The 14,930-nt window shown below is 40.8% G+C and overlaps 1 protein-coding gene across 2 annotated transcripts in view; it reads right to left on the bottom strand.

Annotated features, from left to right (window-relative positions):
* Nucleotides 1-477: 477 nt before the first annotated feature.
* LOC107388377 (YTH domain-containing protein 1) overlaps nucleotides 478-14,930 on the bottom strand; it is a 34,878-nt gene continuing 20,425 nt past the window's right edge. Inside the window, exon 3 of one of the 2 annotated variants that reach the window (XM_070550653.1) lies at nucleotides 478-1,528. In XM_070550653.1, coding sequence (XP_070406754.1) covers nucleotides 1,079-1,528 — 450 coding nt within the window. In that variant the 3' untranslated portion in view covers nucleotides 478-1,078. Of the gene's footprint in view, nucleotides 1,529-6,842; nucleotides 14,335-14,930 lie in introns of those variants that run through there. The other variant, XM_054732812.2, reaches the window with a different exon arrangement.

Here is a 14,930-nt window from a genome sequence, read left to right as displayed (position 1 = left end):
AAGGATGTGCTCATTGGAGAGGAATGTGTGTCCCGCCCAGTGGAGAACACACAGGCTGTTCATTGGCGAGACTGACGCCAGGCTGTGAGGCCAGCCTGAACCTAAGCATGAGTCACCCCTGTGCCGTATAGGTGCTCCTTCAGCATCAGAATGTCTGAAAAAAATAGCTGCAGGTGCAGAGACTCCACGGCACCGGGGTTTGGGTCCTCCAGAAACACCTGATGCGTCTGAATCTGGAGCATCACACTAGTGCAAGGTGTCTAAAAAGTGAAAAAACTACAACCCCCAGAAACTGCTCCTTCAACTCTCGCGAAAATTCACACAAGTAGTAATTTTCTCCGAAACTGGGAGCATGCTGGATGAGATGTGTTACATAAACACCGAGACAGGCTTTTACATTTCCATCGCTTTATTTTTATTTTTACAGCATTTTCTTTATATCACACACACAAACACAAACACACACACACACACAGAGAGAGAGAGAGAGAGAGAGAGAGAGAGAGAGAGAGAGAGAGAGAGAGAGAGAGAGAGAGAGAGAGAGAGAGAGAGAGAGAGAGAGAGAGAAATGGGACAAATCAAACATGAAATTCTGTCAGATCGATGATCTGTGGTTCAAACTGAAGGTTGGTTTGAACTCAGCTGAGGTACATAAGTATACAAATGGGTCTGCATGCTGAAATCCGACGTGCAGCTGCTCACAGTGTTTAACACAAGAGCAGGGATCCGTGATAGAGTTGCAGGTTGTGTAACAGTTTCAGAAGAAATGTTATTTGCATTAATATTGCGACAATTACCATTAAAATATGAAACAACTTTTGGCGAAATTTAAATAATGCACAGTTTAAAAAACATTACAAAACTCAGTTGGAGGTATTTAGTCAGTAATGTAACATCAAACACAATAATCACACACACACACACAGAGAGAGAGAGAGAGAGAGAGAGAGAGAGAGAGAGAGAGAGAGAGAGAGAGAGAGAGAGAGAGAGAGAGAGAGAGAGAGAGAGAGAGAGAGAGAGAGAGAGAGAGAGAGAGAGAGAGAGATTTGGGCAGCTTTAACATATATTATGAAAAATTTCAAACATTTATGAAAAATTTCAAACATTCTGAATAATTTTTGCAAACAAGTCCATCCATGTGATCTAATTTCAAACTGCATTTCCTCCCAAATGTATAAAAATCAACAGATATTTTGGTGGAAGTGTCTTTCCATTTCCTGCTGTCGCTGTCCAGCTCGGAGGTGTTGAAGTTCAGCATCTCCGAGCTGGACAGCGACACACACCAGAGAGCCAGAAAGACACAGACAGCTCCAACATGCAGCAGAAACACAGCTCCACACAACATCTTCAAACACAAAAGGTTTCTCTGTTTGGGATGTCTTAAAATCTGCCAATTCCACAGATAACTTCCTTGGGTGTCCCGTTCATTTCCTGACCATAAAACATAAAACAGCACACTATCTTTAAAATCCAGGGCAGGTTCAGATACATGCCTGCAGCTCAGTTTCTCCTGGAGGAGCAGCTTTACCTGAGAACACACACACACACACACACACACACACACACACACACACACACACACACACACACACACACACACACACACACACACACACAGGACCTTACTTCAGCATTACTTCAACATTATAAACACACATTAGACTCATATTTACACCTTCATAATTTCCTGTAATTCATATTAATCTCAGCTGCTTCTACTATAAATCTGTTTAAACAATTCAAACACAACACAGATAATTATATATGTAAGATTTGTATTTATTTGAACAATAAGGCATTTAAAACCAACGGCAAAGTTACTTATTTAGTCATGTACAGAGATTTAGATATATTTTTAAAAAATCTCAACTGTGAACCATCATCCTTCTCAGAAACCTGAAGTCTAAAAACATGGCATTTCTACAATTTTATTAGCTTGATTTAGTATTAAAAACACTAATTACACACTTAGTACTCTCTCTCTCACACACACACACACACACACACACACACACACACACACACACACACACACACACACACACACACAGACCAATAACCTAACAGTCATGTTTTTGGACTGTGGGAGGAAGCCGGAGGACCCGGAGAGAACCCACCCATGCACAGGGAGAACATGCAATCTCCGTGCAGAAGGAATAGAAACACCTGTAAAGGTTCCTGAGCCTTTAAATGGTCTCTCAGTCTAGTTAAATTACTGAAATAAATGTAATTCTGTACAGTATTCTAATTTTTCCAGCTTCACATATTTGTGTGTTTTAGTAGCATTTCTGTTGCTGGTAATCTAGTAATGGTTAAATAAATAGAAGAGGCACAGTTCTGATGGAGGACTTACATTTACCAACTTGGGTCAGACCCAGACACAGAAGAGCTGCAGCTGGGTGGTAAACACACAGGTAGTTCTAATAACACCTATGATGTTTGAGACTGATGCATCAGTGTTACAGCGGGACTAAAGAAATGATCAGAAACAGTTTACAGCTGGATGATCTAGGAAGGTAGAAGATCGTGACATCTGAGCGGTGAACAGGTGAGAAAGGCACGTCTTCCTCATTCTTCACAGGCTTGCAGGTTCTTCATACGCTTGCATGAAAACATTTGCCTCATTAGCTCCCAATCAGCTGATGATGGCTTCAACACACCACACTGCTGAATTAGTAACACATTTAGAGTCTAAAGAGGGATGGAGGACATAAGGAGACACATGGGGAAGACACAGACGCAGACCATGACAGTACCCCCCCCCCCCCCCCCCCCCAAAAGGGCGGATACAAGACGCCCAAGACAAGAACAAGACAAAACCACAAACAAAAGACAAGGACAAAAACAGGACACCAAAGCCACAGGGAGGGAGAGGGGGGACCAAACAAAAACAACCCATAAGGGTGGGCGAGGAGGGAACAGGAGACTCAGAGGAACCGGTGACGGGGAGCCAGGAGGCAGGACCAGGAAAACCCTGGGGACAGGGGCCTTGGAGGAGGAGGAGGAGGAAGGAACTTCAGAGGGCGAGGAAGGGTCGCTGGAGACGGGGACTGAGACTGGAACACAGGTGACTCTTGAGGCCGGACGGTGACTGGATCTTTCGAGACAGGGACGGTGACTGGAACACTTGAGTCAGGGACGGCGACTGGAGCTTTTGATACGGGGACTGGAACACTTGAGGGAACTGGAACACTTGTGGAAAGACATGTGGACAGGGACGAAATTTTGATTTCAGTAGTGGGGGGGACACAGCAGGCTTGTGCGGATTTGGGGTGGGGGGTGTTATGTAAAGACCCCTTGACACGTCATGTGCCCATCTCAATAATTTTTCCATCCTATATATATATATATATATATATATATATATATATATATTATCATTATTGAAGTGCAGTTTTGGCTGTTGACAATGGATAGGCTATTGTATTTATTGTTTTGGGTCTTTTTTTATTGTTTTTGGTGCAACATTTTCTAACAGGGAGTGAGATTCCTTTTTTATTTAATTTTTGTTTGTTATTTTTATTCATTTAGAAGTTCTGGTTCTGGACATTTCAATGTTAAATGAAGGTTTCTTTGTTGCATTTTAAAGGGTGTACTTGCATTATTATGATATATTAACATTATATTAGTGGTTATTTTGGTCTAGATAATGTTGACAATGATATCGTTTATCATCAACAATTTGTTGGACAAAATATCGTCCAGCAAAATTTGTTACTTTCCCAGGCCTAGTCAAAAGTATAAAAATTATTTATACATAAACGGTCCCTCCTGAGATCTGGCCGTTTGTTCATTTGCTGTGTTAGAGGACATGCTGAACTAATGTTTTACACATGATCATCACCCTAACATTTGAGTGTATAAAAACATATTAAATATGTTTTTCCCTTAAAAGTGTTTAAACAGTTGTTGCATTTCAACACACAAAAAATAATTGGAAAAAATAAGATAAATCTAATGAAAAGTGTACATCTTTGACATTAAGCTTAAAAAAATCTGTTGACGATGATGATACTGTTCATTTTTCAGAGCTTTTTAATGTGAAAATATACATTGCAATAGATAAGTTTACAATAAAGTTAAATGATAAAAGTTTTGAAGTTACACTTCTACTACTACTACTACTAGTAATAATAATTATGATGATAATAGTAATAAAAAAATAATTATTATAATAATACGAATAAATTGTGTCTGAGGAGTCAGTTATGTGGAGGAGATGAGTTTGTAAAAGTTAGTTTTGAGTATGTGTGTGAAGGAGGAGGTGAGTCTGAGCTTAATGCAGGGGTGTCACATGTTCCAACTTACGTTTTGACTTTGAAAGGAGTCTCTTATATCCACTTTTCATTTTCTTGACATGCTGCCTCCTGGCTGTGCCTAACTACCAAAGACTCACAAATGAACACTTATTCAAATGTTATGTAATGGAAGCTGAGCTGAGCTCTTATATTACACAGCGTCTAGTTGACGATGTGACTCAGTACCGGTGTTCCCTAGCGGCTCCAAACTAGCAAAACAACGTGAGCACGTTCTGACTGTTTACAACTTGAGTGACAGCAGCAACAGCCAATAATACGTTAGCAAGTATCAGCAGAGCCAATAGATTAGCTTTTGGGCGGGTCTAATAGTAAACCGGTTTCCGTTTCGGTCCTAGTGCTCAACCAAATCCTTTTAATGGAGCGTAACATTGTTTTTGGACAGAAAAAAGTGCAGGGGACCAAAACTGCCTTTTGAAAAAGTGGGGGGGACATGTCCCACTCGTCCCCCCCCAAAATTACGTCCCAGCATGTGGAAACACTTGTGGGAACACATGTGGGAACATATGTGGGAACACATGTGGGAACGCTTGTGGGAACTGGAAGGCTTGTGGGAAGGCTTGTGGGAGCGGGGACGTTGAGACCTGAGTCGGGGGACGTCGAGACCTGACACGGGGACGTCAACACTTGAGGGAACTGGAACACTTGTGGAAAGACATGTGGGAAAACTTGTGGGAACACATGTGGGAATGGTTGTGGGAACTGGAAGGCTTGTGGGTAGGCTTGTGGGAGCAGGGACGTGGAGACCTGACACGGGGGACGTGGAGACCTGACACGGGGGACGTGGAGACCTGACACGGGGGACGTGGAGACTTGACACGGGGACGTGGAGACTTGACACGGGGACGTGGAGACTTGACACAGGGACGTGGAGACTTGACACGGGGACGTGGAGACTTGACACGGGGACGTGGAGACTTGACACAGGGACGTGGAGACTTGACACGGGGACGTGGAGACTTGACACGTGGACGTGGAGATGTCCACTTCAGGCCTGGAAGTGCCGGACTGGACGGAGTCTCTTGGAAAGGCTGGACCGGAGCCTCTTGGAAAGGCTGGACCGGAGCCTCTTGGAAGGGCTGGACCGGAGCCTCTTGGAAGGGCTGAACAGGAGGCGATGCGTCCACCGGGACCACCACCGAGACAGAAGGCGATGCATCCACCGGGACCACCGCCGAGACAGGAGGCGATGCGTCCACCGGGACTACCGCTGGAGCAGGAGGCGATGCGTCCACCGGGACCACCGCTGGAGCAGGATGCGATGCGTCCACCAGGACCACCGCTGGAGCAGGAGAAGATGCGTCCACCGGGACCACCGCTGGAGCAGGAGGCGATGCGTCCACCGGGACCACCGCTGGAGCAGGATGCGATGCGTCCACCGGGACCACCGCTGGAGCAGGATGCGATGCGTCCACCAGGACCACCGCTGGAGCAGGAGGCGATGCGTCCACCAGGACCACCGCTGAAGCAGGACGGCTGCGGCGTCGTCGGCATGGGGTTTTTTGGCTCAGAGGCATGGAGAAGACACTGGCAGGAACCGAGGAGGAATGACAGCCCCCCGGAGAGGATACAGCAGCGCTGACTGGTCCAGGCGAAGGTGTGCAGGTGGTAGAAACAGAAAACGAGGAGGAATGACAACCCACCCGGGGTGAAGAGGCGGCGTTGTCTGGATCAGGTAAGTGTGTGGTGGTTTGGTCCAACGGAGGTGCTGAGAAGGCACCAATGGGTTCAGGGGATAAGGAGATGAAGCCAGTTCTGATTGAGTGGACCGGAGTAGGAAGGTACTGGAGTCTAGAAGCTGAAGGAGGAGATGTGGAGGAAGTGGTGGCAGGAGCGACTGGTGAAGGAGGGTCATGGCCAAAAGCTTGTAGAACCTTCTTAGCAAAGTCCCAAAACGACACAGCCTTAAGATCCTCTACCTCGAACATTTCAGCAACCCACTGCATGGATTTACCTCTCATCCAAAGCACCATAAACGACACCTTGTTGGATTCAGAGGATTTTAAGTCCAAACAATGGGCACAGGTCCGAACAAATTCCACACAAAGCTCCGGATCTCCATCGTAAAAAAAACATCTCCTGTGTACCTGGAGATCCTGCTGGGTCCTGGGTTGGTCGGTCCATTCTGTCGCGTTTAGGAGCAGGAGGTTAGGACCCAAGATGCAGAACCCAGGATGACACAAGGCAGGAGTGGATATGTAAAGTAAAAATCGTTTATTATGAGGAAGAACAAAAATAAATCCAAATGGCAGGGAGCCAAAAATCCAGAGAGTCAAAAAACACCAGAGCAACGAGCAGACTGAACAGAACAAATAATGCTGACAAACAACAATGGACCGACAAGAACAATGAGACAAGGAGGGCTTATATAGACAGGGAGGAGCAATTAGGGAAACAGGAAGCAGGTGTGCGGAGTGAGCTGCTGGAGGGAAGGCAGTTGACAACAATTATCTGGATGGGGAAGAGAACCAGTGGAGGGCAGATAAACCTAACACTATTTAAAACACAAAACTAAACCTAAAGACTCTGGGAAGAACTCACACAAACGCATACACTTACTGACACACACAAACTCATACACACATACAATGAACTGGGGAACAAGAGGCTGGGGCTACAACTAAGGCCTAGTCCACACGTAGCCGGGGGTTTTTAAAAACGAATATCCGCCCCTCCAAAAACTTGCATCCACACCACCTTGTTTTAAAAACAAACTCTGTCCACACTTACCCGGATAAATACGTTGTTAAGGACATGCCAGACCTGTAGGCGGCAGTACTTCCCCCGTTCTTAACCTCGTCCTTCGTCTGTGGTCTTCCGCAAGGAGCAGTAATTCCGCTTGCAAAAACAAACAAGCAGAAAGCGCTTGGACAATTGATAAAGCGAGCGCAGCTCTGAGGGCTTCCATGCTGTCGGCTAGTGTAAACACAGGTCGCACACGTGATGTCAGCATTTTTCTGTCGCAGAAAGTGACGTTGCGGACCTTAAAACTCCGGTTATGTCCGTCCACACGCAGACACCCAAAACGGAGAAAACGCAGATCTTCACTTTGGCCGGAGTTTTTAAAAAGATTCATTTTCGTGTGAAAAAACTCAGTTTTCGTGTGGATGACAGGCCAAAACGTAGAAAAATATCTACGTTTTGGCAGATCCCCGGTTACGTGTGGACAGGGCCTAAGACACACAACAGAGATGCAGACAAAGGACACATGAGGGTGCTATGAGACACAAAAGGGAATCTAAAGAAGGATGGAGGACATAAGGAGACACATGGGGAAGACACAGACGCAGACCATGACAACACTAGAAAAGTGTTCATTGGGCTTTGAGAGGAGATATTAGAATTATCTCGACCCAACTTTGTTAACTAAATCCATCTAGAAGAAAAAAATATATATTTAAAACGTTTTTATTCAACCATGTTCTTTTCAGCATTTTAAAGCAGGGTGTAGATTTTATATTTATACGTTCCCACACCCCTCACCAAATGACAAAACATTTGTTGGATTTTAGCAGCTGTGTGTGTGTGTGTGTGTGTGTGTGTGTGTGTTCGTCATGTGATTCCTGAACTCGCATATGATGTTTATTTTAAATTGTGAATCTTGTGTCTGCCATTTAACTTCTCCAGCAGACAGACAGACAGACACACACGCACACACACACATGCCTGCATGCACGCACGTGTGCACGCATGTGCGCACACACACGCACACATTTTTATTAGTGAATTAATGTTCTTATTTCATGTCATTTAACCAAATTTTCACACTGACTCCAAAATGTTAGAAAAAATCTGTGAAATGTGAAAAATCAAACAATAAAAATGATCACAGAGGTATTTTTGTCATCACACACACAAGGAGGAGCATGTGATCTATTTTATTTTATGCTTTTAATACTTATTCCGCTGCAGAGTTACTGTAAAACACACATGCATGCATGCATGCGTGTGTGTGTGTGTGTGTGTGTGTGTGTGTGTGTGTGTGTGTGTGTGTGTGTGTGTGTGTGTGTGTGTGTGTGATGTTATGCTAGAATGGATCTAGGTATTTACATTTAATTAGGTTTTGGGACATTAAAGATTCATAAATTGTATAAAATCTGTTTTTGTAAAAGAAACAACAAAGGCAATATTTAATTTAAGTCAGTTGTTTTTTTAAATGTGATTTAGTGCTATCACGTGCTGTCTTACAGCTGTGTTTGTCTCACAAACGGAGCTGAGCTGCTCCTCTGCAGCTCTCAGCTGTTCAGTCGGCCATTTTGTGTCCGGCTGCAGCGTCTCCCTGCCTGGTTCTGTCACCAACACAAGCCTGTCTTCAGCGAGGAACACAGGTGAGAGGCAGGCTGACCAGTTAGCCCACCAGGGTTTGACACCGTTCAGGTCTTTGACGTCTGGCCGACCATCTTTTTAACACACAAACACAAGTGAGGCGGGGCAGCATAATCTAACAATCTAATCTGTGAATAGATTATAATTATCCTCTTGTTTTGTTTTTGACACCTGTGTGACATCTTGAGACTTTTATTCTGCATGTCTTTGCGCATCAGCCCTGAAATAATGGAGAAGAAAGCTCCAGTTGAAGTAATTGGACTCTTATTCTATTTTAGTGGTATAATCTAAAATTATAAACTGTAAGAGAAGAGAAGCGTCCTCTTATCAGCGTTCTCTCTTTAAGGGTACATGTTAATAAAAATCCAGTTTTCTGTGCTTGAGAACCCATAATTGGACGTCTTAAATGGCCACCTCTTTATTTGTAGCTCCCTGAGTCTGAAAACATCTGAAAATAAAGCCATCCAGACTACCATCTGTACCTCCACCAGCCGCGCTGCATTCACCGTAGCTCGCCACTTCAGAGCCCATCCCATTTTCAATCAGCCACTCTGGCCAATAAACAGCGAGGTGGTTTATTCTAAAACTGCAACGCTGAATAAATCTGAGGTTCACCAGCGGTGAGAGACTTACTGATATTTCTGTTCTCAGAGAGCTGTTTTGTAATCTGCTACCACAGAAAACAGCCATGAGCAATAATCTCACGATGTTGGGAAAGATGTGGGGACAAGGACGGGTGCTTTCTTCCATTGTTGCATGTGTCTGAATTTTGGAACATCTGCAGATGTTTTTATACAAGTTACCTGAAATGCGTGATTGTGGTCTGCAGGAGAAAACCCACACATATTATAACCCCATGTAGCATGGCTACAGCTGGGTTTTGAACCTGCAACCTTGTTGATTTGAGGTAGCAATGCTTCCAACTTTATTTTTACACCCATGCATTTTATAGAGTTCTCGTGTTGGTCCACCCTTGCAGAAGAGAGAGTTCTCGAGAATGGTGGATTCATTTTCCAGAACCTCTTTCATGATGTTTGGTTCTGATGTTGGACCAGAAGCATCTGATTCACCCTGAAGGTGTTTTATTCTGAAGAGGATTAGGGCCGCTGAAAAGAAAAATAACCCTCTTCCAGAGATCTTTAGTAAGCAAGAATAGGATCATTATGTGACATACATTTTTTGCTTTTATTCCACTTAGTTTACATTTACAGTAGACATAAACCAAATTCACGTGCTTTTCATTCCCTCACACTTCTTATGAATCACAAATCAACAGAATCTTAATGTTTTTAAGTTATTTCTTTGGTGAGAAAATGTAACCTTTCAGCAGGTGAACTTGCCTCCAAACAGCAAAAACAGCTCGTTTTTAAACATCTTTCCTAGAAAAGAGACTCCCGTAATTACTGGATTTCTGTTAAAAGTGGGCCCGTTTGCTCCAACACTCAGCGTAATATGAGCTGCTCTTCCTTAATGCTTTCATGTAACGCTGAAAACGTCTTTTCTTTTATTCATTTCTGGTAAATGGTCATTTTACACTAAGTTCACTCACCAGATCAATTTTCTCTTCTTTTTTTTTTAGTTTTATGGAAAAACGAATAAAAACAAAACATATTTTTGAAGAATGTGACAGTATGACTGAATTGTGTTTGAATTGGAATTTTGAGGATTTGAGGTTAAAATAATACCTTTATTTTTAAGAAAACATGATTATTAAGACTGTCAGAAAAGAGCTTTGATGTAACATAGCTGAACTAAACTTAACCTGTTTAACGACATTAGTACCCCCCCCCCCCCCACACACACACACACAAAGGTCACTATTTTCTACTATACTGAGTATTACATTTTAAGACATTAAAACAAACAAAATAAAATGTTTGAATCTTCCAATTTGAACTGATTTTTCTTAAGTTTCTCACTGTGAATAATTTGCTTGTTTTATATTTTGAAAACCTAAAATAAAATCTTAAAAAGAATCATTTGTGACAATTGTCTCCTGTGCCTGTGATATTGAGTTAAAATGTCAAATGAAACATGATTAGTTTGATATTCAAACGTGGGATGGTGATTTGTAATCTCATTAAAAGGTTGTGTGTAACATCACTAATAGGTTTGGCTGATGTTGTGTTATTTAAAAGGAAGCCCAAACATGGGCAGCAGGAGGAGAGGATTTATGTGTTAAAGGTTCTTTAAAATAACAAAAGTTTAAATATTTCTAAAAACAAATGTAAAAAGAGGCAGAAAAGTTAAAATGTTTGTTTTTGAGAAACTTCTTTCCTCTTTTAGTGTTAAAGGATCTGCTGTGTTATTTTGAGTGTGTGTGTGTGTGTGTTTTATGTAATCACTTAGAAAAAGATTGAAATGTATTTAATAAACAGTGTGTGTTATTTGTCTTATTTTACCTTAATTATCATTTAAACAAAAAAAAAAGACTTGTTTTACTGTCATCTCATAAGACATCCAAAGAGGCTGCTTCTGATGTCAGAAACTTAAAGAAGCTTCATCTTTTAGTTCTTTTTAAAACCCCGAAAGGTTTTATTTACCTGCAAACGAAACACTGCAGGTAAATAAAACCTTACTGTGTTTTAAAAAGAACTAAAAGATGGAATTAGAATTTCAACACAGCAAGAACACACCAAAGATATTTAAAGAAGCTTCTTTTATATGAATTTTATTCACACAACTGCAGAGCAACAAGATAAAATTAGCTGTTCAGAAAATAACAAGAAAGTAAATGTATGAAACTTTGAAGGACCTTACTTAGTGAAACAGTAAAACGTGAATGAATGCATGGATGATGCTGTAGATAGTTCATTCATTCATTATTCTCAAAGACGTTTAATCAAAGTTGATCACACTCTGAACTGAGGACTAAAAACTCTGTAAATGTAAATAGATTACAAAGGCACATTTATTTCTCTGCTACAAATGTATTGTGTGATGTTCTTGTTTGAAATTACAGATTTTTCTTGAAATTAAATCAACTGAAAGTCAGACGATGAGTAGGAAATATCTAGAAAACATTAAGTTTATTTTCACTGAAATGTTAGTACACATCCTGATAATTCTGGGTGTGTGAGACATGTTCTATTATTCTGTGAAATGAGCGAATGGTGTGTGTGTGTGTGTGTGTGTGTGTGTGTGTGTTTTAATCACCTTGAAAAGGGACAGAAAGTAAAAGTTTATGTATTAAACAGTTTATTTGTTCTCAGATACTTAAATCATTAATATTTAAACAATAAATTCCATTTGAATTTTATTTGACTCGATCATCAAACACAACCAGACGTTTGCTGCTGATTCATTCTTTAATCTCAGAATTTACTTGTTTTACTGTCATCTCATGAGAAATCCAAAGAGACTGCTTCTGATGTCAGAAACTTAAAGAAGCTTGTTTTATATGAATTTTATTCACACAACTGCAGAGCAACAAGAAACAAATGAGCAGCTCAGAAAATAACATAAAAGTGATAACAAAGCAAATGTGTGATACTTTGAACTGGACCTTACTTGAATGAATGAATGAATTTATTTGGTCCAACCAACAATTGAATCCATTTGCCCTGTGCATCCAAGCTTATAGTGTTCGCCTACCCCTTTTACCTTAGATTATCACTATGACACCAAGACATACAGATTGAGAATTTGACAATGAATTTAACATTTTCTCCATACCAAAAAAAAGGTAAAAAGAATAAAACAAGTCATTGACTACCATTCATTTAAGTGACTGGATTGTGCCTAACCTAACCCTAACTCTAACCATAACCAGTCTACTCCTAACCCTAACCTTACCTTAATTCACACCGTACCTCTAAAACTAACAGAGCTCTGTTACATTGTACCAAAGTGGGGACCAGCAAAATGTCCTCACTTTGGTACTAATGTCCTCAGTTTACAGGTATAAAACTTAATAGACGAGCAGACACACACACACACACACGAATCACAATCACTCCTTTTCCTCTGCTTTCATAGACTGAGAGAAAGATTGACATTCATCTAACAACACCAGGTGAAACCCTTCAAGACCAGATGGGGCAACAAACACATGAGCTTAAATAAATCCTGTTATGCCTTGTAAAATAAAAGCTTAGTTTCCTTTTTACTTCCTAAAATAAAACGTCTTGAGTAGTTATATCTGTTTGACACAAAAGTGGCTGATTCTCCTTCAGGATGATAGAAAACCAAACATTTAAATATTTTATGTAACTTATTTCTACAGTAATAGCTCAACTAAAGCTAAAACTAATAATAAAGGTAAATGAAATGTCACATATAAAAGAAGAGTTTTTACTATTTAGATAGTTTTGTTATAAATACTAAACCACAATTTTGTTTATTTTTACTCCAGTCTGGTTAACAATGCTGGTGTCTCGGTAACAAGCATTTCCTAGTATCTAATAATTTCTCACAGCTTTGATAACATGTATTGTTGGGTATTTTTATAATTGTACCTTTTTGAGGCCTAAAAGATGCCAATTTTGTGTTATTGACACTGCATGAATCTCTGTTTTTGCCAACTGTTGTTGTTCATGAAAGGTTGAGCAAGGAGGTTGATTGCAACTGAAACCTCTGTACCTCTGTAACCTGAGAAGGTCCCGCCTTCTCCCCCATCCATTTGTGAATAAAGCCCCTGGGAAACTGAGGAGACTTGTGAGTGACGTGGGGAAGCCTCGGAGGAGGTTCCTCTGCGTTAACTCTCCATATTCTTGGGGACTCAGGGTAAAATGTCTTCCTTGTTGTCATGTGTGTTATTTCAGGTTCCAGGGTTATGGAGATTAAATATTACCTAACATTCTGTTCTCCTGATGGAGAATGCGGGTATGCAGAGCTGGTGAGGTGAAGGCTTTGAGGCTGGAACAGAGGGGGGCTGGTTAGCTCCATGGAGGGGTTTCTGCACCCAGCTCTCGCATGACGATTCATGGACATTACAAATAATCTCTCTCTCTCTCTGTGTGTGTCGTCCTTTAAGGTAATATGGGATAAATCTAAAACTACCTATCAATGTGTGCATGTGTTGGGATACAAAGCTCATCAGATTTATTTTTATTGTTTATGATTTTGTTATTTTCTTAACATTTGAGCATAAATTTTCATAAAAGAATCTGATTATTTTGTTCTCCTCGATGAAGGACACAGATAACCACTGTGTGTAACCTTGCGTTACAGGCTAAGATTAAAACCATCCAATGTTTGACCTGGGATTGGGTCAAGCTCTGTGACTAAAATACTTCTCTACAGAACTCGAAGTACTTGTTCTCTGATTTAATAGGAAAAACCACTTGCATTAAGAATTCATTTGGTATGTCGTTATTTTTGTTCTTTTGGAACAACTGAAGTACATTTTTCATTGTGCACCTCTCCGTCTTTGAAACTAAAGTGAAAATTTCAACATAATTTAAAGTTCTGGGGCATCGTTCATGAAAATGTAAGATTCATATTTAATTTTCTATGCAAGTGTTGGGATTTATAAAGAAAACTTGAAGAGAAAAGATGGGAGACAGACACTGAGCTACAGCCTATAGTGGTCAGCAATGTTTCCCTGACGGTGGCAAATAACAAAGTAATCCCACCTAGTATGAACTCTTGATTTAATACATTATTGCTTAAAGATTTTATCAAATATTTTAAAGAAATGTGGCCTTTATACTAATAATATAATTACCTGCTGGGAAAGTCAGCATTTCTTCTGCGGGGAAAAGAAAGAAAGAAAGAAAGAAAGAAAGAAAGAAAGAAAGAAAGAAAGAAAGAAAGAAAGAAAGAAAGAAAGAAAGAAAGAAAGAAAGAAAGAAAGAAAGAAAGAAAGAAAGAAAGAAAAGAGTCTCTCAAGATAAAAAATCACAAGGACTTTCACAACAACAAAATTTTAAAAATAAAAAGATGGAAAAAGCAGAAATGGTAAATAAAGAGCAGAACAAGGAGTGGGTAGTAATGAAGGTCACACCAAAACCAGCTGGAATAGGTGAGTTTTCAGCTGCTTTTTAAAGGAGACCACTGAGTCCACTGATCTCAGGCTCAGGGGGAGAGAGGTCCAGAGTCTGGGGGGCACAGCAGCAAATGATCTGTCACCTTTGGTCTTTAGCCTGGTGCTGCACAACCAGTACAGGTGCTGGCCAGTAAATTAGAATATCATCAAAAGGTTGAAAATATTTCAGTAATTCCATTCAAAACGTGAAACATGTACATTATATTCATGCAATGCACACAGACCAATGTATTTCCAATGTTCATTACATTTAAATTTGATATTCATAAGTGACAACTAATGAAAACTCCAAATTTGGT

The sequence above is a fragment of the Nothobranchius furzeri genome, chromosome 4 (assembly GCF_043380555.1).
Source record: "Nothobranchius furzeri strain GRZ-AD chromosome 4, NfurGRZ-RIMD1, whole genome shotgun sequence".
Classification (NCBI taxonomy): domain Eukaryota; kingdom Metazoa; phylum Chordata; class Actinopteri; order Cyprinodontiformes; family Nothobranchiidae; genus Nothobranchius; species Nothobranchius furzeri.
The sequence above is the reverse complement of the archived record's forward strand: the minus strand, read 5'-3'. Positions and strand labels throughout refer to the sequence as shown.